The sequence below is a fragment of the Mya arenaria genome, chromosome 13, assembly GCF_026914265.1.
Source record: "Mya arenaria isolate MELC-2E11 chromosome 13, ASM2691426v1".
NCBI lineage: Eukaryota > Metazoa > Mollusca > Bivalvia > Myida > Myidae > Mya > Mya arenaria.
In genome coordinates this window covers 17385233-17412327 of record NC_069134.1, presented here as the reverse complement: position 1 = coordinate 17412327, position 27095 = coordinate 17385233, and the positions used below count along the sequence as shown (strand labels likewise).

General features: G+C 40.4%; 1 protein-coding gene across 1 annotated transcript; it reads right to left on the bottom strand.

Annotated features, from left to right (window-relative positions):
- Positions 1 to 1516: 1516 nt before the first annotated feature.
- On the bottom strand, positions 1517 to 27095 carry LOC128214267 (acyl-protein thioesterase 1-like). The gene is made up of 8 exons (XM_052920639.1): positions 26862 to 27095; positions 25106 to 25137; positions 24073 to 24138; positions 23790 to 23837; positions 21199 to 21269; positions 20479 to 20654; positions 6428 to 6592; positions 1517 to 5046 (listed from the first exon to the last, which is right to left on the bottom strand). The coding sequence occupies exons 1-8, from the start codon at positions 27009 to 27011 to the stop codon at positions 5005 to 5007; spliced, it is 750 nt and encodes a 249-aa protein (XP_052776599.1). The 5' UTR covers positions 27012 to 27095; the 3' UTR covers positions 1517 to 5004.

The following is a 27095-nucleotide window of genomic DNA, read 5'->3' as shown; positions in this document are numbered from 1 at the left end:
TTCAAAAAAGATTCCAAAGAAAAAAATACTTGACAGCAAAAACGTAATTGAATGCCGCTCATTGTCATATATGAACATGTATGTATTTGTTTTCTTTGCCAAATTGTTCAAGTCAACGCATTCTATGAAAAATACATTCTCGAAAACATACCCGATTTAAAATCATACAACGCCTTTATGTGGTAAAATGAGATGAGATTGAGATATGACTAAGTATTTCCGAGATATTCGGGCCTGGTTTTATGTCCTTGGTGTATTGTTTGGAAAGGAGTACTCTAGGGAATGCTCAGGCCAAATTTTCTCCAATATCTTACGCCTATCGAGCTTTCATTTATCTCATTTAAGAGAATTGGTTACTTCTATTTGATTTAAAAAAAATATACAAGGGCGCCAACGGTCACAAAAATTCCCCCGTCCTTATTTTAGGACATCTAGTTTGGAGACAAGTGGTTTTACGTAAAGCAAAATTTAGAGAGAAGAAATTTTTGTCAATTATCTGGAGTGACTGAGGCGACATGGCTGGTTCTCGAATCTGACCGAGATAGTCTGTCCGAACACCACATTCTGACCAAATTTGGTGATGATAGGAATAAGGCTTCTACAGTAAATGATCGGACAATAACGATTTTAGGAAATTTATACACTAAAATTGCAATAACTCTTGGGTAACTCAAGCGATATGGCTGGTAAACAAATTTGTCCAATATATTTTTCCCATAAACACTCTGACCAAGTTTGCTTCTAAATCTGAACCATTAAATGATTGGACACGACCAATTTTAGTTATTTTTATAATTAAAGGGTGATAACTCTCAAATGACACAATCAACACGGCTGGTTACCAAACTTCTCCGAGATAGTATGCCCATACACATTCTGACCAAATTTTGCTGATGATTGGACATTGGATTCAAAAATAAATGATAACTCTTGAGTGACTAGAGTGATATGACTGGTTATCGAACATGTTCGAGGTAGAATGCCCATACACATTCTAACCATATTTAGTGATGATTGGACAAAGGATAATGATAGGACAAGACTGATTTGAAGTAATTTCGATAATTAAAGGCAATTGTTTTTAAGTGACTACAAGGATATGGCTGGTTATCAAACTTATCCAAGATATTTAATACACATTCTGACCAAATTTGGTGATGAGCGGACAATATACAGGGGCCCTATTCACGTACATGTCTTAGCCTCAAATGTAGACTTAGGACTCAAGACTCAGACTTTAGGCTGTACAACAAACTGCCAGCCTGCTGGTATGCAGCAGGTTAAACTAATAATATGTCTTTTTTTAAAACGGGCGTATATAAACAGGTGATGAAAATAAACAAAAATATTTTTCCTTCAAGTTCAAAACGAATACTACACAAATGAATCCATAACGAAAATAGCGTGCTCGGCTTCATCCTGTTAAAATGGACCCAAGCCTGTTCTGAACATTATAAAACAGGTTGTGGAAATGATGATAACCATAGAGTAAAGCAATGTTATAATGAGTCTGAGGTCAACTTGAAATCTTTTATTTTGTTTTACATTTTTTGGTGCAAACTATTGACATTATACAAAACTTCGTACACACTAAGAATGATATCAACCAAATCTAGCTAGAAACAACTACCAATTATAGTGATACTGTTCTTCTCAAAAGCTATGGTATCATAAGCTGCTGAATATGAATTGATACAATAACATGTGTATATATCACAATAGAAAATATAGTGAATACAGACAGGTCTGCAGTTCTTTAGGCTAAAATATTTAGGTTTAGGACAGACTAGTTGATTTTAGGTAACAATAATCATTATTAAATAACAATAACCCTAATAAAAACCATTACAATGTATTCAAATACTGAAAAATACACCTTTGTGTTTAAGTCCTAAATGTTCAAAACTGTTCTAAATGACAATGCATGGCCTTCTGTCGACCAACATACAGATGACCTACAAAAGTACTTTTGATAATATTGATCAATTCAAATATTACATTTAAAACTAGGTGAACTGTTAAACTAATGTTACATGCTAAACGAAATAACCACTAGTTTTTCAGAAAAAAAGAATGGGAAAAATTAACTTACATATCTTGTAAAATAGTCATGTATACATTTGGGCCAGTTGGTACAAGATAAATGCCATACTGAAAGACAGTAATTAAATTATGTCAAATAAAAATTTACATTACTTGAATTCACTGTCACATTAGTTTCTTTCTCTATAGGTTAAGATAATTATCCTAGCACCTACAGTTCTGACATAACCATATTAGGAAATGAGCTTGTTTGTTCTTCACCAAATATCATCCAATGCATGAAAAAATTGGGCATAAAAAAGATTTCCAATTTCCCGTTGTAAATAATGACTTCACTGTGTTATTATTACAGAATGTTTAAGTTAAGCATATATGAAAAGGTATTGTAATGTTTAGTTTTTGAATGAGGAAAGCTGATTCAGATTTAAAAAATAGTGGTAGATATGTTTCCTGTCTTGTGCTTTAATGTACAAAGAAACATAAAACAGCCTTCTTTGTACGGGCAATACACATATAAATAGTGACAGATCAGGAAACCCGTTTAATATCAGACAAAACAAGAGCTGCCACAGGAGTGAGGAATACCGCGATATTCGCCTGGACACAGGAATGGCAAACTATTCCTTTGAAAAGGGGCCCTAACTCTGTTGTTGTACACTATATTTCCACTTGTCATGCTTAACCAGTGTGGACTGTTTACTTAAAATTCATAAAGTAGTTTAGAATTTACACATTCAAAAAGGAAAAGTAACAAAGGGCAATACCTCTGTAATTAGCAGAAGTCGAGTTAAGGTTCTTGTACACTGCACTTCCTCTTATTGTGCTTTACCATCAATTAATTCCATCCAGTAGTTTTCAAGCTATGCTTTGGACAAAAACAAGTAACAAAAGGGCAATAGCTCTGTAATGAGCTGAAATAGAGTTATGGTTCTTGTACACTGCATTTCCTCTGCTGTAATGAGCTGAAATAGAGTTATGGTTCTTGTACACTGCATTTCCTCTGCTGTAATGAGCTGAAATAGAGTTATGGTTCTTGTACACTGCATTTTCTCTGCTGTAATGAGCTGAAATAGAGTTATGGTTCTTGTACACTGCATTTCCTCTCACTTAAATTCCATCCAGTAGTTTTCAAGCTATGCTCCAGACAAGAAAAAATGCAACAGACCAACGAACGACCGGCCAACCACATTGTGACTTCAATTATCTCCTCAGACTTCGATTGTCTGGGGTATGATAACAAGAAACAACAAAACAACTAGACTTTAAATCTGCTTTCTATATCTAAAAGAAACACTATTACTAACTTTTATGGTGCTTCTTTAAATTTATTCTTTACTACTTTGTCTTATGATCTTTACCATGCTTGATAAGCTGTTCAACACAGATGGCATAGCTTGCCATAAACATGGAATACAGAACAGAACATTCAGATTTGGGAGGAAAAATGAAACACTGACAAAAATGTGTTCGGACTGTGTCAAGAGAAAAGTTGGAACAGCTAGAAGAGTGACATCATCATTTATTAAGAAGGCTTCAGACTCTGAATTGCGTGCAATGCATTAATTTCCTATTGCTCCTATAAAAAGCCTCTTCAAAGAGTTTATTGTGTGAAGCATAAAATTTGTAAGCAGTATGAAATCAGACTAATTAATGAATACATTTCTATTTGACTTTCACACATACAGAACAATGAAAAGTTGTGACAGAGCAAACACTGTGCCTGTTCCATTGTATTGATTCTTATCATTCCAAACACTGTCTGGAACATGTTCTGTCAAACAAGCATATATTGAGTTCAAATAGTATATCTATTTTCAAGGGACCTCCAATATCAAAACAAGTGTTTATACATTACATATGTAAAAGACAATATCTACAGTGTTGTATACCACTGCCTGAAGATGTGCACAGAACCAAGTAAAGTGGCTTACCACAGTCTAAACAATATAATATTCTGTCATATCCATTTCAAATCAATTATGACATACCGTCCTGAGTCCACTACTGACAACTCTTTCTCTTGCATAAATAAACTGGTGAAAAAGAAGCATTTTTTCTGCGTAGGTCAGTATTAAGAAACTTCTTTAAAAGACGATATATCATTCAATTACACATGCACACAAAACCAAACAGAAACACATGTTAATAGAAAATTATTATCTCTGAACACCCTTTTCATTTCTAAAATGTCAATAAGATTATATTCAAAATTAAAGTCAATTCTTGAAATAGGATAATAACAATAGTTGTGGTAACAGATTCTGCTGAAAAAAGCACACCATCAACTTATGAGGAAGTAAAAAATCACCTTCATAACAACACTTCGCAATTACATAACAAACCTAATTCTAACAAAGTTTTTATAGAGTAAATAAATAACTATCTAAACAAAAAGAAACTCCACTAAAAACACTCATGTAAAATTTCATTTATTGCTGAATATGACCCAACACGACAAAGCATTTTATAAAGCAATTTATTAATGTTGACCCTTAATACGACCTACATAATTATTACAATTATCTGTATAAATGTGATAGTGTTGTGAAAATGAGTATGTCCTTTTTTTATCAAAACTGTTCGACATGTAACAATATAACAGTTTGAAAAATTGTCATTATTGAGTCACAATCCCCCCCACCCCCAAAATAATCATAACAATATTTTTGAAATGGAGTTTGTAAAGGAGAACCAAATCAGATTAAATAATTACAAGTCTTAACAAACCATGATACCTTCTGCACATATGAAAGGTGATTTCAAAAGCAGGAAATTATCCCACAGAGTCAGTGTAGTTGTAGTTATGTAGGGTTACATTCCACTAAATTCACAAACTCTTGAGTAACTTAATAATGAGCCAAGTGGCATATGTGTTCAGATTTATGTCAGATGATACATGTTCAACCATGCCACACTGTTGAGTGCCTCATGGTTCAAGTGGAGTCTAACCTTAGATTCACATCAACCTTGTGAAGTGAAAAAGTTCTTCACATCTTCCATTTCCTGAAAATACAAAGAAAGACTTGAGAGTTTTTGTACAAAATGTCATTTGTCTATTTCAATACAAAGTTATACTTTCTTAATTTCGCCTGAAACTTATATAATTATAACACTACACTTACAAAAGAAAGGCTGACATATACAAGAGCGCTGCAGAACAAAAGCCAAGGATCGTCGGTTCTTTTCAGTTGAAAAGGGGCATAACTCTAAAAGGGGCACTAACTAAAACCAGAGTTATGGGCCTTACTATACATGTGTCAATTGTCTCTGGCATTTTGTGTACCAAGCTTCATTTTAACCAAGCTATGGTTAAAAAAATTATAACTACTGATTCAAGACTTTGACAATATCTGAACTTTTTTTTTATCGCAGAACAGACAAGCTAAAAACCACACATATTTTATTGTAGCTGGATGGAGGTATTTATTTGCATGACTTGCTTTTAATCACATTTGATATCATTTCTAAAACATGTTTTATCTTTTTGATGTTTTATGTAAAACTGGGATACCTGATCATCAAAGGCAATTTTTATGCTTGTTATATGAGCACATGCAATGGCCACTGTTCTGTTTATAGAGTGTATGTGTTATAACTTTTTTTTAATATTCATAATTTAATATCAATACCTTAGCTTTTATATTTACTTTTGTGTCAAAATCATTTACTAAACAAAGTGAAATTGATTAGCAAAAACTGTTCATTGCTGATTAAATGACGTTATGAGCCAAATGGCGGGTAATATATCCATAGGATGATCAGCAATTCTCACAATACAAGACGGCTATCTGATTTTCGATATTCAATTAAACTGGTTTGATGTCACTTGTCTTATAGGCAGTTGTTGTAAAATAACTGTATATGAACCCCGACGATAGGTCCCTTATTGACATACAACGCACGTGCAGTCATCCCATTTATGCCTCTGGCATTAGGTGCCAAACATTGTAAAAAACAAGACTTTATACACAACAACAAAGCTGCAGACAAAAGGTTTATTATCTTATTTATTCAACAACAAAAGAACACAATGAATATTCGAATACCAAATATTTGTTTGAATATTTGCGTTTTCATCCCTTTTTAATACTCTTGTACTACTTGGAACTCTCTGTTAAAGTTGTCTCCCTTAGAGTATACTTTTGATAGGTCAACACCATTTCAAGGGCCATAATCCAGTCATGCATGAGAGGATCTGGCTAGCATGGGTATAAGTGAATAGCCTGACATCTAATCTGCACACTAGTAATTGCACTAATAACTCTGCCTACGTCTTACCATTCAAATATTTGATTTACACTTCAATATGGTACAATACTTTAAAAATTTATCTGTAACAGTTTAGTCTCTCCCTGTAGTAATAAATAAACTCAAAAATGGTTACCTCTTGACAGGATGAATGACCAAGGCCAGGATATGTCTTGAATGTGTGTTTAGAGGTCATTTGCTGTACAAGCTTGCCAGAGAGTTCACCCCACTTGAGGGGAACCAACGGGTCGTCTTCACCATGACCTTGAAACATGGGAATGTCTCGGTTCTCCCCTAGAGCCTGAAATACAATGATGGCTTGAACATCACCATAAGGTTCTCAAACCTATACTATAGAGTGTGATCATGATGTAATGCATACTTGTTAAAATCCATCGTAATAAAAATGTGTAATGTTGTACCAAGATGGGCTTGAAACATTGGGATGCAATAGTTTGTTTCTAGAGGTAAGTGTGATTTCGACACCCATGATCCAGAGCATGACTTAAATAACTTAATAACTTAAAATCATAAATTCATTTATTCATCAAATTCCATGTTACATGTACACGATATAATAAAGGTACAGAAAGAAGGAGGCTCGAACGCAACTGTGGCATTTTGTAGTGTTCCAGATGACCAGCAGTCTATAGGTCAGGGTCTGTGGTGTTACAAATGCAGGTAGTGTTGTAGATGACCAGCAGCTGATAGGTCAGGGACTGATGTGTTACAAATGTAGGTAGTGTTGTAGATGACCAGCAGCTGATAGGTAAGGGACTGTGGTGTTACAAATGTAGGTAGTGTTGTAGATGACCAGCAGCTGATAGGTCAGGGACTGATGTGTTACAAATGTAGGTAGTGTTGTAGATGACCAGCAGCTGATAGGTAAGGGACTGTGGTGTTACAAATGTAGGTAGTGTTGTAGATGACCAGCAGCTGATAGGTAAGGGACTGTGGTGTTACAAATGTAGGTAGTGTTGTAGATGACCAGCAGCTGATAGGTAAGGGACTGTGGTGTTACAAATGTAGGTAGTGTTGCAGATGACCAGCAGCTGATAGGTCAGGGGCTGTGGTGTTACAAATGTAGTGTTCCAGATGACCAGCAGCTGATAGGTCAGGGACTGTGGTGTTACAAATGTAGGTAGTGTTGTTGATGACCAGCAGCTGATAGGTCAGGGACTGTGGTGTTACAAATGCAGGTAGTGCTGCAGATGACCAGCAGCTCATAGGTCAGGGTCTGTGGTGTTACAAATGCAGGTAGTGTTGTAGATGACCAGCAGCTGATAGGTCAGGGTCTGTGGTGTTACAAATGCAGGTAGTGTTGTAGATGACCAGCAGCTGATAGGTCAGGGTCTGTGGTGTTACAAATGCAGGTAGTGTTGCAGATGACCAGCAGCTGATAGGTCAGGGACTGTGGTGTTACAAATGTAGGTAGTGTTGTAGATGACCAGCAGCTGATAGGTCAGGGACTGTGGTGTTACAAATGTAGGTAGTGTTGCAGATGACCAGCAGCCTATAGGTCAGGGACTGTGGTGTTACAAATGTAGGTAGTGTTGCAGATGATCAGCAGCTGATAGGTCAGGGACTGTGGTGTTACAAATGTAGGTAGTGTTGCAGATGACCAGCAGCCTATTGGTCAGGGACTGTGGTGTTACAAATGTAGGTAGTGTTGCAGATGACCAGCAGCCGATAGGTCAGGGACTGTGGTGTTACAAATGTAGGTAGTGTTGTAGATGACCAGCAGCTGATAGGTCAGGGGCTGTGGTGTTACAAATGTAGGTAGTGTTGTAGATGACCAGCAGCTGATAGGTCAGGGGCTGTGGTGTTACAAATGTAGGTAGTGTTGTAGATGATCAGCAGCCCATAGGTCAGGGACTGTGGTGTTACAAATGCAGGTAGTGTTGTAGATGACCAGCAGCTGATAGGTAAGGGACTGTGGTGTTACAAATGTAGGTAGTGTTGTAGATGACCAGCAGCAGAGACTGTGGTATTACAAATGTAGGTAGTGTTGTAGATGACCAGCAGCTGATAGGTCAGGGACTGTGGTGTTACAAATGTAGGTAGTGTTGTAGATGACCAGCAGCTGATAGGGCTGGGACTGTGGTGTTATAAATGTAGGTAGTGTTGTAGATGACCAGCAGCAGAGACTGTGGTATTACAAATGTAGGTAGTGTAGTAGATGACCAGCAGCTGATAGGTCAGGGACTGTGGTGTTACAAATGTAGGTAGTGTTGTAGATGACCAGCAGCTGATAGGTCAGGGATTGTGGTGTTACAAATGCAGGTAGTGTTGCAGATGACCAGCAGCTGATAGGTCAGGGACTGTGGTGTTACAAATGTAGGTAGTGTTGCAGATGACCAGCAGCCTATAGGTCAGGGACTGTGGTGTTACAAATGTAGGTAGTGTTGTAGATGACCAGCAGCCTATAGGTCAGGGACTGTGGTGTTACAAATGTACGTAGTGTTGTAGATGACCAGCAGCCCATAGGTCAGGGACTGTGGTGTTACAAATGTACGTAGTGTTGTTGATGACCAGCAGCCTATAGGTCAGGGACTGTGGTGTTACAAATGAAGGTAGTGTTGTAGATGACCAGCAGCTGATAGGTCAGGGACTGATGTGTTACAAATGTAGGTAGTGTTGTAGATGACCAGCAGCTGATAGGTCAGGGACTGTGGTGTTACAACGGTAGGTTGTGTTGTAGATGACCAGCAGCAGGGACTGTGGTGTTACAAATGTAGGTAGTGTTGTAGATGACCAGCAGCTAATAGGTCAGGGACTGTGGTGTTACAAATGTAGGTAGTGTTGTAGATGAATAGTAGCCGATAGGTCAGGGACTGTGGTGTTACAAATGTAGGTAGTGTTGCAGATGACCAGCAGCTGATAGGTCAGGGACTGTGTTGTTACATATGCAGGCAGGAAGTGTTGTAGATGACCAGCAGCTGATAGGTCAGGGACTGTGGTGTTACAAATGTAGGTAGTGTTGCAGATGACCAGCAGCTGAAAGGTCAGGGACAGTGGTGTTACAAATGTAGGTAGTGTTGCAGATGACCAGCAGCTGATAGGTCAGGGACTGTGGTGTTACAAATGTAGGTAGTGTTGCAGATGACCAGCGGTCTATAGGTCAGGGGCTGTGGTGTTACAAATGTATGTAGTGTTGCAGATGACCAGCAGCTGATAGGTCAGGGTCTGTGGTGTTACAAATGCAGGTAGTGTTGCAGATGACCAGCAGCTGATAGGTCAGGGATTGTGGTGTTACAAATGTACGTAGTGTTGTAGATGACCAGCAGCCTATTGGTCAGGGACTGTGGTGTTACAAATGTACGTAGTGTTGTAGATGACCAGCAGCCCATAGGTCAGGGACTGTGGTGTTACAAATGTAGGTAGTGTTGTTGATGACCAGCAGCCTATAGGTCAGGGACTGTGGTGTTACAAATGAAGGTAGTGTTGTAGATGACCAGCAGCTGATAGGTCAGGGACTGATGTGTTACAAATGTAGGTAGTGTTGTAGATGACCAGCAGCTGATAGGTCAGGGACTGTGGTGTTTCAACGGTAGGTTGTGTTGTAGATGACCAGCACCAGGGACTGTGGTGTACCAAATGTAGGTAGTGTTGTAGATGACCAGCAGCTGATAGGTAAGGGACTGTGGTGTTACAAATGTAAGTAGTGTTGCAGATGACCAGCGGTCTATAGGTCAGGGGCTGTGGTGTTACAAATGTATGTAGTGTTGCAGATGACCAGCAGCTGACAGGTCAGGGACTGTGGTGTTACAAATGCAGGTAGTGTTGCAGATGACCAGCAGCTGATAGGTCAGGGACTGTGGTGTTACAAATGTAGGTAGTGTTGTAGATGACCAGCAGCTGATAGGTCAGGGACTGTGGTGTTACAAATGTAGGTAGTGTTGTAGATGACCAGCAGCTGATAGGTCAGGGACTGTGGTGTTACAAATGTATGTAGTGCTGCAGATTACCAGCAGCTGATAGGTAAGGGACTGTGGTGTTACAAATGTAGGTAGTGTTGCAGATGACCAGCGGTCTATAGGTCAGGTGCTGTGGTGTTAAAAATGTAGGTAGTGTTGCAGATGACCAGCAGCTGATAGGTAAGGGACTGTGGTGTTACAAATGTAGGTAGTGTTGCAGATGACCAGCAGCTGATAGGTAAGGGACTGTGGTGTTACAAATGTAGGTAGTGTTGTAGATGACCAGCAGCTGATAGGTCAGGGATTGTGGTGTTACAAATGCAGGTAGTGTTGCAGATGACCAGCAGCTGATAGGTCAGGGACTGTGGTGTTACAAATGTAGGTAGTGTTGCAGATGACCAGCAGCCTATAGGTCAGGGACTGTGGTGTTACAAATGTAGGTAGTGTTGTAGATGACCAGCAGCCTATAGGTCAGGGACTGTGGTGTTACAAATGTACGTAGTGTTGTAGATGACCAGCAGCCCATAGGTCAGGGACTGTGGTGTTACAAATGTACGTAGTGTTGTTGATGACCAGCAGCCTATAGGTCAGGGACTGTGGTGTTACAAATGAAGGTAGTGTTGTAGATGACCAGCAGCTGATAGGTCAGGGACTGATGTGTTACAAATGTAGGTAGTGATGTAGATGACAAGCAGCTGATAGGTCAGGGACTGTGGTGTTACAACGGTAGGTTGTGTTGTAGATGACCAGCAGCAGGGACTGTGGTGTTACAAATGTAGGTAGTGTTGTAGATGACCAGCAGCTAATAGGTCAGGGACTGTGGTGTTACAAATGTAGGTAGTGTTGTAGATGACCAGTAGCCGATAGGTCAGGGACTGTGGTGTTACAAATGTAGGTAGTGTTGCAGATGACCAGCAGCTGATAGGTCAGGGACTGTGTTGTTACATATGCAGGAAGTGTTGTAGATGACCAGCAGCTGATAGGTCAGGGACTGTGGTGTTACAAATATAGGTAGTGTTGCAGATGACCAGCAGCTGAAAGGTCAGGGACTGTGGTGATACAAATGTAGGTAGTGCTGAAGATGACCAGCAGCTGATAGGTCAGGGACTGTGGTGTTACAAATGTAGGTAGTGTTGCAGATGACCAGCAGCTGATAGGTCAGGGACTGTGGTGTTACAAATGTAGGTAGTGTTGCAGATGACCAGCGGTCTATAGGTCAGGGGCTGTGGTGTTACAAATGTATGTAGTGTTGCACATGACCAGCAGCTGATAGGTCAGGGTCTGTGGTGTTACAAATGCAGGTAGTGTTGCAGATGACCAGCAGCTGATAGGTCAGGGATTGTGGTGTTACAAATGTACGTAGTGTTGTAGATGACCAGCAGCCTATTGGTCAGGGACTGTGGTGTTACAAATGTACGTAGTGTTGTAGATGACCAGCAGCCCATAGGTCAGGGACTGTGGTGTTACAAATGTAGGTAGTGTTGTTGATGACCAGCAGCCTATAGGTCAGGGACTGTGGTGTTACAAATGAAGGTAGTGTTGTAGATGACCAGCAGCTGATAGGTCAGGGACTGATGTGTTACAAATGTAGGAAGTGTTGTAGATGACCAGCAGCTGATAGGTCAGGGACTGTGGTGTTTCAACGGTAGGTTGTGTTGTAGATGACCAGCACCAGGGACTGTGGTGTACCAAATGTAGGTAGTGTTGTAGATGACCAGCAGCTGATAGGTAAGGGACTGTGGTGTTACAAATGTAAGTAGTGTTGCAGATGACCAGCGGTCTATAGGTCAGGGGCTGTGGTGTTACAAATGTATGTAGTGCTGCAGATTACCAGCAGCTGATAGGTCAGGGACTGTGGTGTTACAAATGTAGGTAGTGTTCCAGATGACCAGCAGCCGATAGGTCAGGGATTGTGGTGTTACAAATGTAGGTTGTGTTGTAGATGACCAGCAGCCGATAGGTCAGGGGCTGTGGTGTTACAAATGTAGTGTTCCAGATGACCAGCAGCTGAGAGGTCAGGGGCTGTGGTGTTACAAATGTATGTAGTGCTGCAGATTACCAGCAGCTGATAGGTCAGGGACTGTGGTGTTACAAATGCAGGTAGTGTTGTAGATGACCAGCAGCTGATAGGTCAGGGGCTGTGGTGTTACAAATGCAGGTAGTGTTGTAGATGACCAGCAGCTGATAGGTCAGGGACTGTGGTGTTACAAATGCAGGTAGTGTTGTAGATGACCAGCAGCTGATAGGTCAGGGACTGTGGTGTTACAAATGTAGGTAGTGTTGTAGATGACCAGCAGCTGATAGGTCAGGGACTGTGGTGTTACAAATGTAGGTAGTGTTCCAGATTACCAGCAGCTGATAGGTCAGGGACTGTGGTGTTACAAATGTAGGTAGTGTTGCAGATGACCAGCAGCTGATAGGTCAGGGACTGTGGTGTTACAAATGTAGGTAGTGTTGTAGATGACCAGCAGCTGATAGGTCAGGGGCTGTGGTGTTACAAATGTAGGTAGTGTTGTAGATGACCAGCAGCCCATAGGTCAGGGACTGTGGTGTTACAAATGCAGGTAGTGTTGTAGATGACCAGCAGCTGATAGGTAAGGGACTGTGGTGTTACAAATGTAGGTAGTGTTGTAGATGACCAGCAGCTGATAGGTCAGGGATTATGGTATTACAAATGTAGGTAGTGTTGCAGATGACCAGCAGCTGATAGGTCAGGGACTGTGGTGTTACAAATGTAGGTAGTGTTGTAGATGACCAGTAGCCTATAGGTCAGGGACTGTGGTGTTACAAATGTAGGTAGTGTTGCAGATGAACAGCAGCTGATAGGTCAGGGACTGTGGTGTTACAAATGTAGGTAGTGTTGTAGATGACCAGTAGCCTATAGGTCAGGGATTATGGTATTACAAATGTAGGTAGTGTTGCAGATGACCAGCAGCTGATAGGTCAGGGACTGTGGTGTTACAAATGTAGGTAGTGTTGTAGATGACCAGCAGCCCATAGGTCAGGGACTATGGTGTTACAAATGTAGGTAGTGTTGCAGATGACCAGCAGCTGATAGGCCAGGGACTGTGGTGTTACAAATGTAGGTAGTGTTGTAGATGACCAGCAGCCGAAAGGTCAGGGACTATGGTGTTACAAATGTAGGTAGTGTTGCAGATGACCAGCAGCTGATAGGTCAGGGACTGGTTTTACAAATGTAGGTAGTGTTGTAGATGACCAGCAGCTGATAGGTCAGGGACTGTGGTGTTACAAATGTAGGTAGTGTTGTAGATGACCAGCAGTCTATAGGTCAGGGACTGTGGTGTTACAAATGTATGTGGTGTTGCAGATGACCAGCAGCCGATAGGTCAGGGACTGTGGTGTTACAAATGCAGGTAGTGTTGCAGATGACCAGCAGCTGATAGGTCAGGGACTGTGGTGTTACAAATGTAGGTAGTGTTGTAGATGACCAGCAGCTGATAGGTCAGGGACTGTGGTGTTACAAATGTAGGTAGTGTTGCAGATGACCAGCAGCCTATAGGTCAGGGACTGTGGTGTTACAAATGTAGGTAGTGTTGCAGATGATCAGCAGCTGATAGGTCAGGGACTGTGGTGTTACAAATGTAGGTAGTGTTGCAGATGACCAGCAGCCTATTGGTCAGGGACTGTGGTGTTACAAATGTAGGTAGTGTTGTAGATGACCAGCAGTCTATATGTCAGGGACTGTGGTGTTACAAATGTAGGTAGTGTTGCAGATGACCAGCAGCCGATAGGTCAGGGACTGTGGTGTTACAAATGTAGGTAGTGTTGCAGATGACCAGCAGCTGATAGGTCAGGGGCTGTGGTGTTACAAATGTAGGTAGTGTTGTAGATGACCAGCAGCTGATAGGTCAGGGGCTGTGGTGTTACAAATGCAGGTAGTGTTGTAGATGACCAGCAGCTGATAGGTAAGGGACTGTGGTGTTACAAATGTAGGTAGTGTTGTAGATGACCAGCAGCAGAGACTGTGGTATTACAAATGTAGGTAGTGTTGTAGATGACCAGCAGCTGATAGGTCAGGGACTGTGGTGTTACAAATGTAGGTAGTGTTGTAGATGACCAGCAGCTGATAGGTCAGGGACTGTGGTGTTACAAATGTAGGTAGTGTTGTAGATGACCAGCAGCAGAGACTGTGGTATTACAAATGTAGGTAGTGTTGTAGATGACCAGCAGCTGATAGGTCAGGGACTGTGGTGTTACAAATGTAGGTAGTGTTGTAGATGACCAGCAGCTGATAGGTCAGGGATTGTGGTGTTACAAATGCAGGTAGTGTTGCAGATGACCAGCAGCTGATAGGTCAGGGACTGTGGTGTTACAAATGTAGGTAGTGTTGCAGATGACCAGCAGCCTATAGGTCAGGGACTGTGGTGTTACAAATGTAGGTAGTGTTGTAGATGACCAGTAGCCTATAGGTCAGGGACTGTGGTGTTACAAATGTATGTAGTGTTGTAGATGACCAGCAGCCCATAGGTCAGGGACTGTGGTGTTACAAATGTAGGTAGTGTTGTTGATGACCAGCAGCCTATAGGTCAGGGACTGTGGTGTTACAAATGAAGGTAGTGTTGTAGATGACCAGCAGCTGATAGGTCAGGGACTGATGTGTTACAAATGTAGGTAGTTTTGTAGATGACCAGCAGCTGATAGGTCAGGGACTGTGGTGTTACAACGGTAGGTTGTGTTGTAGATGACCAGCAGCAGGGACTGTGGTGTTACAAATGTAGGTAGTGTTGTAGATGACCAGCAGCTGATAGGTCAGGGACTGTGGTGTTACAAATGTAGGTAGTGTTGTAGATGACCAGCAGCTAATAGGTCAGGGACTGTGGTGTTACAAATGTAGGTAGTGTTGTAGATGACCAGTAGCCGATAGGTCAGGGACTGTGGTGTTACAAATGTAGGTAGTGTTGCAGATGACCAGCAGCTGATAGGTCAGGGACTGTGTTGTTACATATGCAGGTAGTGTTGTAGATGACCAGCAGCTGATAGGTCAGGGACTGTGGTGTTACAAATGTAGGTAGTGTTGCAGATGACCAGCAGCTGAAAGGTCAGGGACTGTGGTGTTACAAATGTAGGTAGTGCTGTAGATGACCAGCAGCTGATAGGTCAGGGACTGTGGTGTTACAAATGTAGGTAGTGTTGCAGATGACCAGCAGCTGATAGGTCAGGGACTGTGGTGTTACAAATGTAGGCAGTGTTGCAGATGACCAGCGGTCTATAGGTCAGGGGCTGTGGTGTTACAAATGTATGTAGTGTTGCAGATGACCAGCAGCTGATAGGTCAGGGACTGTGGTGTTACAAATGCAGGTAGTGTTGCAGATGACCAGCAGCTGATAGGTCAGGGATTGTGGTGTTACAAATGTAGGTAGTGTTGTAGATGATCAGCAACCTATTGGTCAGGGACTGTGGTTTACAAATGTACGTAGTGTTGTAGATGACCAGCAGCCCATAGGTCAGGGACTGTGGTGTTACAAATGTAGGTAGTGTTGTTGATGACCAGCAGCCTATAGGTCAGGGACTGTGGTGTTACAAATGAAGGCAGTGTTGTAGATGACCAGCAGCTGATAGGTCAGGGACTGATGTGTTACAAATGTAGGTAGTGTTGTAGATGACCAGCAGCTGATAGGTCAGGGACTGTGGTGTTACAAATGTAAGTAGTGTTGCAGATGACCAGCCGTCTATAGGTCAGGGGCTGTGGTGTTACAAATGTAGGCAGTGTTGTAGATGACCAGCAGCTAATAGGTCAGGGACTGTGGTGTTACAAATACAGGTAGTGTTGTAGATGACCAGCAGCTGATAGGTCAGGGACTGTGGTGTTTCAACGGTAGGTTGTGTTGTAGATGACCAGCACCAGGGACTGTGGTGTACCAAATGTAGGTAGTGTTGTAGATGACCAGCAGCTGATAGGTAAGGGACTGTGGTATTACAAATGTAGGTAGTGTTGCAGATGACCAGCGGTCTATAGGTCAGGGGCTGTGGTGTTACAAATGTATGTAGTGTTGCAGATGACCAGCAGCTGATAGGTCAGGGACTGTGGTGTTACACATGCAGGTAGTGTTGCAGATGACCAGCAGCTGATAGGTCAGGGACTGTGGTGTTACAAATGTAGGTAGTGTTGCAGATGACCAGCAGCTGATAGGTCAGGGACTGTGGTGTTACAAATGTAGGTAGTGTTGTAGATGACCAGCAGCTGATAGGTCAGGGACTGTGGTGTTACAAATGTATGTAGTGCTGCAGATGACCAGCAGCTGATAGGTAAGGGACTGTGGTGTTACAAATGTAGGTAGTGTTGCAGATGACCAGCGGTCTATAGGTCAGGGGCTGTGGTGTTACAAATGTATGTAGTGTTGCAGATGACCAGCAGCTGATAGGTCAGGGACTGTGGTGTTACAAATGCAGGTAGTGTTGCAGATGACCAGCAGCTGATAGGTCAGGGACTGTGGTGTTACAAATGTAGGTAGTGTTGCAGATGACCAGCAGCTGATAGGTCAGGGACTGTGGTGTTACAAATGCAGGTAGTGTTGCAGATGACCAGCAGCTGATAGGTCAGGGACTGTGGTGTTACAAATGTAGGTAGTGTTGTAGATGACCAGCAGCTGATAGGTCAGGGACTGTGGTGTTACAAATGTATGTAGTGCTGCAGATGACCAGCAGCTGATAGGTAAGGGACTGTGGTGTTACAAATGTAGGTAGTGTTGCAGATGACCAGCGGTCTATAGGTCAGGGGCTGTGGTGTTACAAATGTATGTGGTGTTGCAGATGACCAGCAGCTGATAGGTAAGGGATTGTGGTGTTACAAATGTAGGTAGTGTTGTATATGACCAGCAGCTGATAGGTCAGGGACTGTGGTGTTACAAATGTATGTAGTGCTGCAGATTACCAGCAGCTGATAGGTCAGGGACTGTGGTGTTACAAATGTAGGTAGTGTTCCAGATGACCAGCAGCTGATAGGTCAGGGATTGTGGTGTTACAAATGTAGGTTGTGTTGTAGATGACCAGCAGCCGATAGGTCAGGGGCTGTGGTGTTACAAATGTAGTGTTCCAGATGACCAGCAGCTGAGAGGTCAGGGGCTGTGGTGTTACAAATGTATGTAGTGCTGCAGATTACCAGCAGCTGATAGGTCAGGGACTGTGGTGTTACAAATGTAGGTAGTGTTGTAGATGACCAGCAGCTGATAGGCCAGGGGCTGTGGTGTTACAAATGTAGGTAGTGTTGTAGATGACCAGCAGCCCATAGGTCAGGGACTGTGGTGTTACAAATGCAGGTAGTGTTGTAGATGACCAGCAGCTGATAGGTAAGGGACTGTGGTGTTACAAATGTAGGTAGTGTTGTAGATGACCAGCAGCTGATAGGTCAGGGATTATGGTGTTACAAATGTAGGTAGTGTTGCAGATGACCAGCAGCTGATAGGTCAGGGACTGTGGTGTTACAAATGTAGGTAGTGTTGTAGATGACCAGTAGCCTATAGGTCAGGGACTGTGGTGTTACAAATGTAGGTAGTGTTGTAGATGACCAGCAGCCCATAGGTCAGGGACTGTGGTGTTACAAATGTAGGTAGTGTTGTTGATGACCAGCAGCCTATAGGTCAGGGACTGTGATGTTACCGATGAAGGTAGTGTTGTAGATGACCAGCAGCTGATAGGTCAGGGACTGATGTGTTACAAATGTAGGTAGTGTTGTAGATGACCAGCAGCTGATAGGTCAGGGACTGATGTGTTACAAATGTAGGCAGTGTTGTAGATGACCAGCAGCTGATAGGTCAGGGACTGTGGTGTTACAACGGTAGGTTGTGTTGTAGATGACCAGCAGCAGGGACTGAGGTGTTACAAATGTAGGTAGTGTTGTAAATGACCAGCAGCTGATAGGTCAGGGACTGTGGTGTTACAAATGTAGGTAGTGTTGTAGATGACCAGCAGCTAATAGGTGAGGGACTGTGGTGTTACAAATGTAGGTAGTGTTGTAGATGACCAGCAGCCGATAGGTCAGGGACTATGGTGTTACAAATGTAGGTAGTGTTGCAGATGACCAGCAGCTGATAGGTCAGGGACTGGTTTTACAAATGTAGGTAGTGTTGTAGATGACCAGCAGCTGATAGGTAAGGGACTGTGGTGTTACAAATGTAGGTAGTGTTGTAGATGACCAGCAGCCGATAGGTCAGGGACTGTGGTGTTACAAATGTAGGTAGTGTTGTAGATGACCAGCAGCTGATAGGTAAGGGACTGTGGTGTTACAAATGTAGGTAGTGTTGTAGATGATCAGCAGCTGATAGGTCAGGGACTGTGGTGTTACAAATGTAGGTAGTGTTGTAGATGACCAGCAGCTGATAGGTAAGGGACTGTGGTGTTACAAATGTAGGTAGTGTTGTAGATGACCAGCAGCTGATAGGTCAGGGACTGTGGTGTTACAAATGTAGGTAGTGTTGTAGATGACCAGTAGCCTATAGGTCAGGGACTGTGGTGTTACAAATATAGGTAGTGTTGTAGATGACCAGCAGCTGATAGGTCAGGGACTGTGGTGTTACAAATGTAGGTAGTGTTGCAGATGACCAGCAGCCGATAGGTCAGGGACTGTGGTGTTACAAATGTAGGTAGTGTTGTAGATGACCAGCAGCCTATTGGTCAGGGACTGTGGTGTTACAAATGTAGGTAGTGTTGTAGATGACCAGCAGCCGATAGGTCAGGGACTGTGGTGTTACAAATGTAGGTAGTGTTGTAGATGACCAGCAGCCTATTGGTCAGGGACTGTGGTGTTACAAATGTAGGTAGTGTTGTAGATGACCAGCAGTCTATAGGTCAGGGACTGTGGTGTTACAAATGTAGGTAGTGTTGCAGATGACCAGCAGCTGATAGGTCAGGGACTGTGGTGTTACAAATGTAGGTAGTGTTGCAGATGACCAGCAGCTGATAGGTCAGGGACTGGTTTTACAAATGTAGGTAGTGTTGTAGATGACCAGCAGCTGATAGGTCAGGGACTGTGGTGTTACAAATGCAGGTAGTGTTGCAGATGACCAGCAGCTAATAGGTCAGGGACTGGTTTTACAAATGTAGGTAGTGTTGTAGATGACCAGCAGCTGATAGGTCAGGGACTGTGGTGTTACAAATGTAGGTAGTGTTGTAGATGACCAGCAGTCTATAGGTCAGGGACTGTGGTGTTACAAATGTATGTGGTGTTGCAGATGACCAGCAGCCGATAGGTCAGGGACTGTGGTGTTACAAATGTAGGTAGTGTTGTAGATGACCAGCAGCTGATAGGTCAGGGACTGTGGTGTTACAAATGTAGGTAGTGTTGCAGATGACCAGCAGCTGATAGGTCAGGGACTGTGGTGTTACAAATGTAGGTAGTGTTGTAGATGACCAGCAGTCTATAGGTCAGGGACTGTGGTGTTACAAATGTATGTGGTGTTGCAGATGACCAGCAGCCCATAGGTCAGGGACTGTGGTGTTACAAATGTAGGTAGTGTTGTAGATGACCAGCAGCTGATAGGTCAGGGACTGTGGTGTTACAAATGTAGGTAGTGTTGCAGATGACCAGCAGCTGATAGGTCAGGGACTGTGGTGTTACAAATGTAGGTAGTGTTGTAGATGACCAGCAGCAGGGACTGTGGTGTTACAAATGTAGGTAGTGTTGTAGATGACCAGCAGCTGATAGGTAAGGGACTGTGGTGTTACAAATGTAGGTTGTGATGTAGATGACCAGCAGCCGATAGGTCAGGGACTGTGGTGTTACAAATGTAGGTAGTGTTGTAGATGACCAGCATCCACATGGTCAGAGTATGTTACATAAAACATTTTTATTCTGTTTACCACTAGCCATAATAGCTAACTTGTTAAATCTGCAGGCTAGTCAGATTGATTTTGTTAATATAATGTCAAGCCCTTTGTTCTCTTGTGTATTTTTGTTATTTTTTCAATAAATAGGTTAACAAAAAACATAGTCAGTCAGGTTACCCGAAACAAACCAAAGTGCCTTTCAGGCAAACCTATTCAAAACTCTTGGTCTTAGGAACAAGAACCTGGCCTAGTGTTACTTTTCAAACCAATTTTATTCAGCAAGAAATATTTTGTACCAAGAAACCAAAGATAAGAGAATGAGATGGAAAGTAATCTAGACTTGAAATCAATGTCGATGCCAAGGATAACCAGGCTATTACATGTAATAATTTTTTTGTAATCATTTTTTTTTTTCGAAATAAAATAATGTTTCTACTATATTTTATAATTACACAATGGAAATAGGAGGAAACCCATTCAGTGTTACCTGAGGAAATTGTTTGTTCAATGGGAGCCAGGTACTAAGCCCCACAATGCCGGCCAGCTTCTTCTGTGAGGTTAGAGCTGTGTAGAGTGCCACCGCCCCACCCTGGGAAAATCCGCCCACATACACATTCTCAGATGATATACCTTCCTTCTCCTCGTTGGCTATCAGATGGTTCACTGCAACAGTACATGCAAACACAATATCTTTTACAGTCAAAGGTAGATTAATGTGACACAATGTGTTCAGCAAAAACGAAGATTCTACAATAAATCTTCTTTTTTGCAACTTTTCATTTAACATTTTGTCCTTATAGTGGTGAAAACTGTAAAATGCTCAGAAAACTCTTTAACTTGATCAGAATCCTATAACTAATACTATACTTGTAACAGTTCAAACATCTTTATTGAAGATGTTGCAAATGTCACAATACACTTACCTTTGTGTTCAAAAATGAACATTTCATAGCTTAATCTTAATTATTTTACTTCTTTCTTTCTTCAAAAAAAATACAGCTGCCACAGTAGTAAGAAATAAACCTGAATGCCACCTGGACACAGGAATGACAAACCATTTTGTTGAAGAGTCCATAACTCCGAAAAATTGCACCAGACTAACCGACAGACCAACCACAGGGCGACACCAATATACCCCTTATCAAACTTCATTTGTCCAGGGTTAAATTACCTCCATCTTTGTAATTATAAATGCTACTCAACTTACACATTTGTGATGCAGCTTTAATTCCATCCTCATCTTCAGGACTATCCATACTTAAGCCCTTTATATCAAACCTACAAATATAAAACAAGTATGGCAATTTGATGTGATTAAAAGATACCTCATATTTATAATGAATAAAAAAATCCAATTAACATGTGAAATATTACAGCATGATCAGCCTGCTATACATTTAGGCCATTCTGTTTTATTTTCATGTTTGTCATCCGTTTGCAACTTTGTTATGAGGTGTTTGCAAATAAATATAAATGGGTATGTCCTTAACACATATTATTAAAAGCTGGCAGACAACAGCATTTCTTATTTTATAAACTAAGTTTTGATGGTTTATTTCCTTAATTTATATGTTTATTTTCATTTTGCAACGCAACAATGCAATTATTTCAACAGACGTATTTTAAGATTTCTTAATAACATGTACACCACCAGTGAAATCAATGTGCTTATATTTGTTTTATTAAAAGGCTTATTCATTTGGCTATTTTTAGAGTTGATGATAAACATGAAAACAAGAGGCACATGAGCGCCAACTCCACTGGCGTGACTTTTTTGTACTTTTTTATCCAAAGCATGTACATATTAGTAATAGGGAATATTCAAAGGGATGCAATCTGTAATCTATATATGTTCCTGCTTATTTGTAACAAAGGGCAAAGGGACAGTAACAGAACAGTAAAACACAACTCTCAGTCCATGTGGCCTCCCTAAGAGTATACTTTCTATAGGGCTATACCTTTTTAAGTCGTGCATGGGCGGATCTGGCATGATTTCAAAAGGAATAAAGCCCCTATGGATATCTTACTACTGTTTACGTTTAAAAACTGTTGATTTTTGTGTTCACAAGCAATTGTTTACAGACGCATAGATGGACAACAGACACCACACCATTGCATAAACTCTTCTTACTAATAACTGGAGCAATCAAAGAATGGGGTAAATATCCCCGCAATTATTGTTATTACTGTCTGGATAGAACAATTGAAGAAATCATGTGGACATATTTCACTAAAGATAGATATTCCATATGATTGTCAATAATGTAGAGACACGAGGTAGGGTGGAAAACATTGGCATTGTTATGTATGTAATAAGACATAAAAAAGGTGCTAGCGATCTATAATAAAATGAGAATATTACCAAATGCATTGAAATCTGTTCTCTACATGTTTGTGATTGACATAATGTCAAGGGACCTTTGGGTTTACAGGCGTTAAACAATGGCAATAGAGACACTATGTGCCATCGTCTTAGTTGCGAGAAACCATGGGCCATCTGGTTAGTTACGCCAAACCATGGGCCATTTGTTTAACTGAGAGAAACCATGGGGCATCTTGTAAGTTGCAAGAAACCATGGGCCATCTTGTTAGGTGCAAGAAATCATAGGACATCTTGTAAGTTGCAAGAAACCATGGGGCATCTTGTTAAGTGCGAGAAACCTTGGGCCATCTGGTTAGTTACGCCAAACCATGGGCCATCTGTTTAAGTGAGAGAAACCATGGGCCAACTGTTTAAGTGAGAGAAACCATGGGCCATCTGGTAAAGTGAGAGAAACCATGGGCATCTTGTAAGTTGCAAAAAACCATGGGCCATCTTGTAAAGTATGAGAAATCATGGGACATCTTGTAAGTTGTGTGACCATGTGCCATCTTGTTAGTTAGGAGAAACCATGTGCCATGTGTTTAAGTGAGAGAAAACATGGGCCAACTGGTTAGTTGCGCCAAACCATGGGCCATCTGTTTAAGTGCGAGAAACCATGGGCCATCTGGTAAAGTGAGAGAAACCATGGGTCATCTTGTAAGCTGCAAGAAACCATGGGTCATCTTGTTAGGTGCGAGAAATCATGGGACATCTTGTAAGTTGTGTGACCATGTGCCACCTTGTAAGTTACGAGAAACCAAGGGCCATCTTTTTAAGTTGTGAGAAACCATGTGCCATCTTGTTAGTTGTGAGAAACCATGTGCCATCTGGTAAGATGCAAGGAAACCATGGGCCATCTGGTTAGTTTCAAGAAACCATGTGCCATCCGGTTAGTTGCTAGAAACCATGTGCCATCTTGTTAGTTGGGAGAAACCATGTTCCATCTGGTTAGTTGCTAGAAACCATGTACCATCTTGTTAGTTGGGAGAAACCATGTGCCATCTGGTAAGATGCAAGGAAACCATGGGCCATCTGGTTAGTTTCAAGAAACCATGTGCCATCCGGTTAGTTGCTAGAAACTATGTTCCATCTGGTTAGTTGCTAGAAACCATATGCCATCCGGTTAGTTGCTAGAAACCATGTTCCATCTGGTTAGTTGCTAGAAACCATGTGCCATCTGGTTAGTTGCTAGAAACCATGTTCCTTCTGGTTAGTTGCTAGAAACCATGTTCCATCTGGTTAGTTGCTAGAAACCATGTGCCATCTGGTTAGTTGTTAGAAACCATGTTCCATCTGGTTAGTTGCTAGAAACCATGTGCCATCTGGTTAGTTGAATCACAATTGTAGAAAATAATGGCTATTGATGAAACGGACAAACTTAGATGACATGTTACCAGACAAACTCAGTTGAGATGTTAATTGATCAAGGCTCTTACCATGAAGGCATTTTCATTCCATAATTCAACGTAACTGGATTTATAGATCTGAAATAGAATTTAAATCTGACAATCAAATCACAGTAACTACGGATTTAAAACAACAATTTTATCAATACCACAGGATTTGTCTGTATAATATGTTTTATGTAATGTATACACAAGTACAAATTGAATAAGATAAATAATACGAAAATTTACAGGTAAACAAAATTATGTTATTTGAAAGCAAACATTTTTTTTTCTAGTGTAAGGATGTAGGTTCAGATATACGGTAACTTACGCATTAGGAAATATACATTTGACATTCTGTAGTTTGAGCTGTTTAAATGCCTCTGCCCAGCCTTGACTAAAAATAAATGGAGACAATGTTGTATGTTGACAATCTATGGATTTCCAATAGAACAAGAAGAGACATTCTATTTTATGTCTGCTATTATAACAATTATCTGTAGACATTTTAAAGAGGTTTTATTACACGTTATTGACAATGGCATTTGAAAATACCCAATAAATACATAAATGACAATTCCTGAGAGAACAGTCGAGAGTGCTCAACAACACTGTAGTGTTGATATAAATAATGACTTTGACAATATATAGCACAGATTTATAGCTAAGGCATCATTTCAGTATATATTTACATGGCGAAAATAGCTATGAAAAAAGTGAAAAAACAACAACAGAAATTGCACATATTATATGAAAGTAGATTTAAACTCAACATTTAATACATTATTCTTTTAAACAGTTACACATACAAAAACTGCATACTCCATAGACTATTGAAAATTCTCAAAAAAGGACACATGTACACAAATCTGTAAGAAATGTGTTGTTTACATAAAGATTAATGACAAACATGGCGTTGACATGTACACAAGATGAAGTGACATTAACATTTTGAGTGTGTTTTCATGTAATGCACAATATCTTAGATAAAATACATATGTAATTCCAAAGACCATTCCTTGGTAATTACTTTCAAGATATTTATAACCATTTTAAAACATGGCCATAGATAATGCATCTCAATGATAAGATGAAGTGGACATTTAGAAGTCCACTTAAGGCTTCCATACTTGCCTTTATCCTACCACTCAATTGTAAATCAATATACCCCTGAAGATCTGCTGTGAAGTTCTTTTCTTTTATAATAATTGAATGAAAACAAAAGCGAAATGAAAATGTTACTAAGAACACATAAAAGGATTCTAACAGCAATGTGTTCTAAGAACAATAACAAAGGTGTTTTCTATGGAGAATAACATAACAGCTATTCAGCTATACAGTGTTGTAAGAAAAAAATACATTACCCAGTATCTCCGAGTCCATGAAGGAAGATCAGCTGAAATAAATATGAAAGATGTTATGTATGAATAACACAGAGTCTTAATAAAAGAAACAGATGTAGTAAATAAGTAATGAATTGGTAAAGTAAGGTGTCTTCACAAACTGTTTTTACTCCTTTTTTATTACATGTAGGATAACATACAATTTTGACATTTTTAATTCACTCATAAATCTCTATAAACCACTGGAAAGCATATCATAAATATCTTTATACAGTGACATGACAGTTTCCTTTGTAACCTTTTTCAACACCGTGGGGGAGACTTTGATTATTACTAAATTATAAACTCCAGATATCCCAATGAGTGCCAATTTGGATGATTTAAACTTCAGATATTAGAAGTTAATACATTTCAATCATCAACAATTTTGGTTAATAACATCAGCATAATAAGACAAACTGCAAACCTTGCATTTCAACCAAAAATGTTTGAATAAAAAAACAAGACATATGGCTGAAAAAAATTAATGGTGAAAATGAACCAAAATTACGCAGTAAATACTAATTATTTAAAAAATCAAAAATATTGCCTATAGTCAATATGGCCGAACAAAACAGCTGTACCCGAAATGGTCAAATAATAATTTCAAAGTTTATATGACCTAAAAGGAATATTCATTTGTACAAGTACAAACTTATATTCTGTTTTAATTCATATTTTGTGTTTTATAAAGCATATTTATTCAACTAACAATAATGTCTTCAGGGCTTGCTCAAATTCTAAATTATTAAGCAGGTTAAAAAAATTGATAACAAGCAATAGTATAAGAATTCGGGCTTGTTCATCCAAAAGTCTAATTTCGATGACTGGTGGCCTACCAAATATTATACAAATAACTTTCTGTGAGTAGTCTAGTAGTTCAAATCAAGCTGGATTCACTAAAGATACTGGTACACCAATCACTGGCAGTCCTCTAAACCTCCCATAACATTTTTTTAGCATGTAATGGTAGATTGGAGAACTCAGTGGGACTAAAACAATGCTAAATTATTTTGCATGTCATATTTCTAGTCTTGGGGGACAGGTGCCAAGCTTGTGGACATTGTTTCAACCAGGCCATTGAAAGTTGTCCAATGAGGCAGTATTGCTGTCAGGCAATTGTCTGGCAAACTTGCAGTTTGTTGCTTCTTGGTAAATAAGACAATATACAGTGTATGTTACTTCATTTCTTACAGTTCGCTCTATTGGGCAAAAAATTACAAAACCAGCAATATAGCCCAATTAGACAACTTACAACAGCCTGAAAAACAATGAATAATATGAAAAGGACAGTAGCAACAGTTTTATATAAATTTCATTCAGAAACATAGAGACCTTATGTTTATTGCTTGCACAGGTACATAGGGTTCCTCTGAGATTTCTTAAGTTGTCACCAATTTAAGTTGGGTGTCAAAGGTGATGAGTTTGACCCCTTGGTGAGTTCAGTACCCTTGGCAAAGCCCCCCTGAGGCTCTTGGGTTTGAAGCCTTTTAAAGAGTTTAAGATAACATGTATATATAATATCTGTACTACTGTATTTTTTAAAAATTACAACAAAAATATGGTAATAAATGGTAATTCTAGACCTGGTCATAACTCAAACATTTAAATTTGTTTAATAATTATCAGCAGGAATCTTATGATTTAAATAAGAGTTCTTAATTTTATTCTAAAAAAATACATGGTGTGTCATATGTTCGTGCTGCTCAGTTTCATAGTTACGTCTATAATTCCATACCGTTGCTGTGTTCCTGGATGCTTGAGCCGCAACTGTAAATGGTTGACCGCTCATTGCTTTAGAAGAACTACCACCCATACATGAACAAAACAATAATGGAAAGAAGTGTCTTGTACTGATAAAAGACTGGGAACTAATCTGTCTCAGCATAAACCTTTCAATAATTCGATAATTAATTCACAGAAGAAATCGGGATGCTGAATACTACCGGAAATGTTAAATACGTCATCAAAA

Bases quoted from the DNA above. Each gene is read 5' to 3' on its own strand.
- LOC128214267 (XM_052920639.1), bottom strand. From the start codon at position 27,011: ATGCTGAGACAGATTAGTTCCCAGTCTTTTATCAGTACAAGACACTTC. The intron at 24,139-25,105 runs GTAATGTATTTT...ATTTATTTTTAG, and splicing joins CATGGACTCGGAGATACTGG to TCAAGGCTGGGCAGAGGCAT. The intron at 6,593-20,478 runs GTAACACTGAAT...ATTGTATTTCAG, and splicing joins TGAACAAACAATTTCCTCAG to GCTCTAGGGGAGAACCGAGA.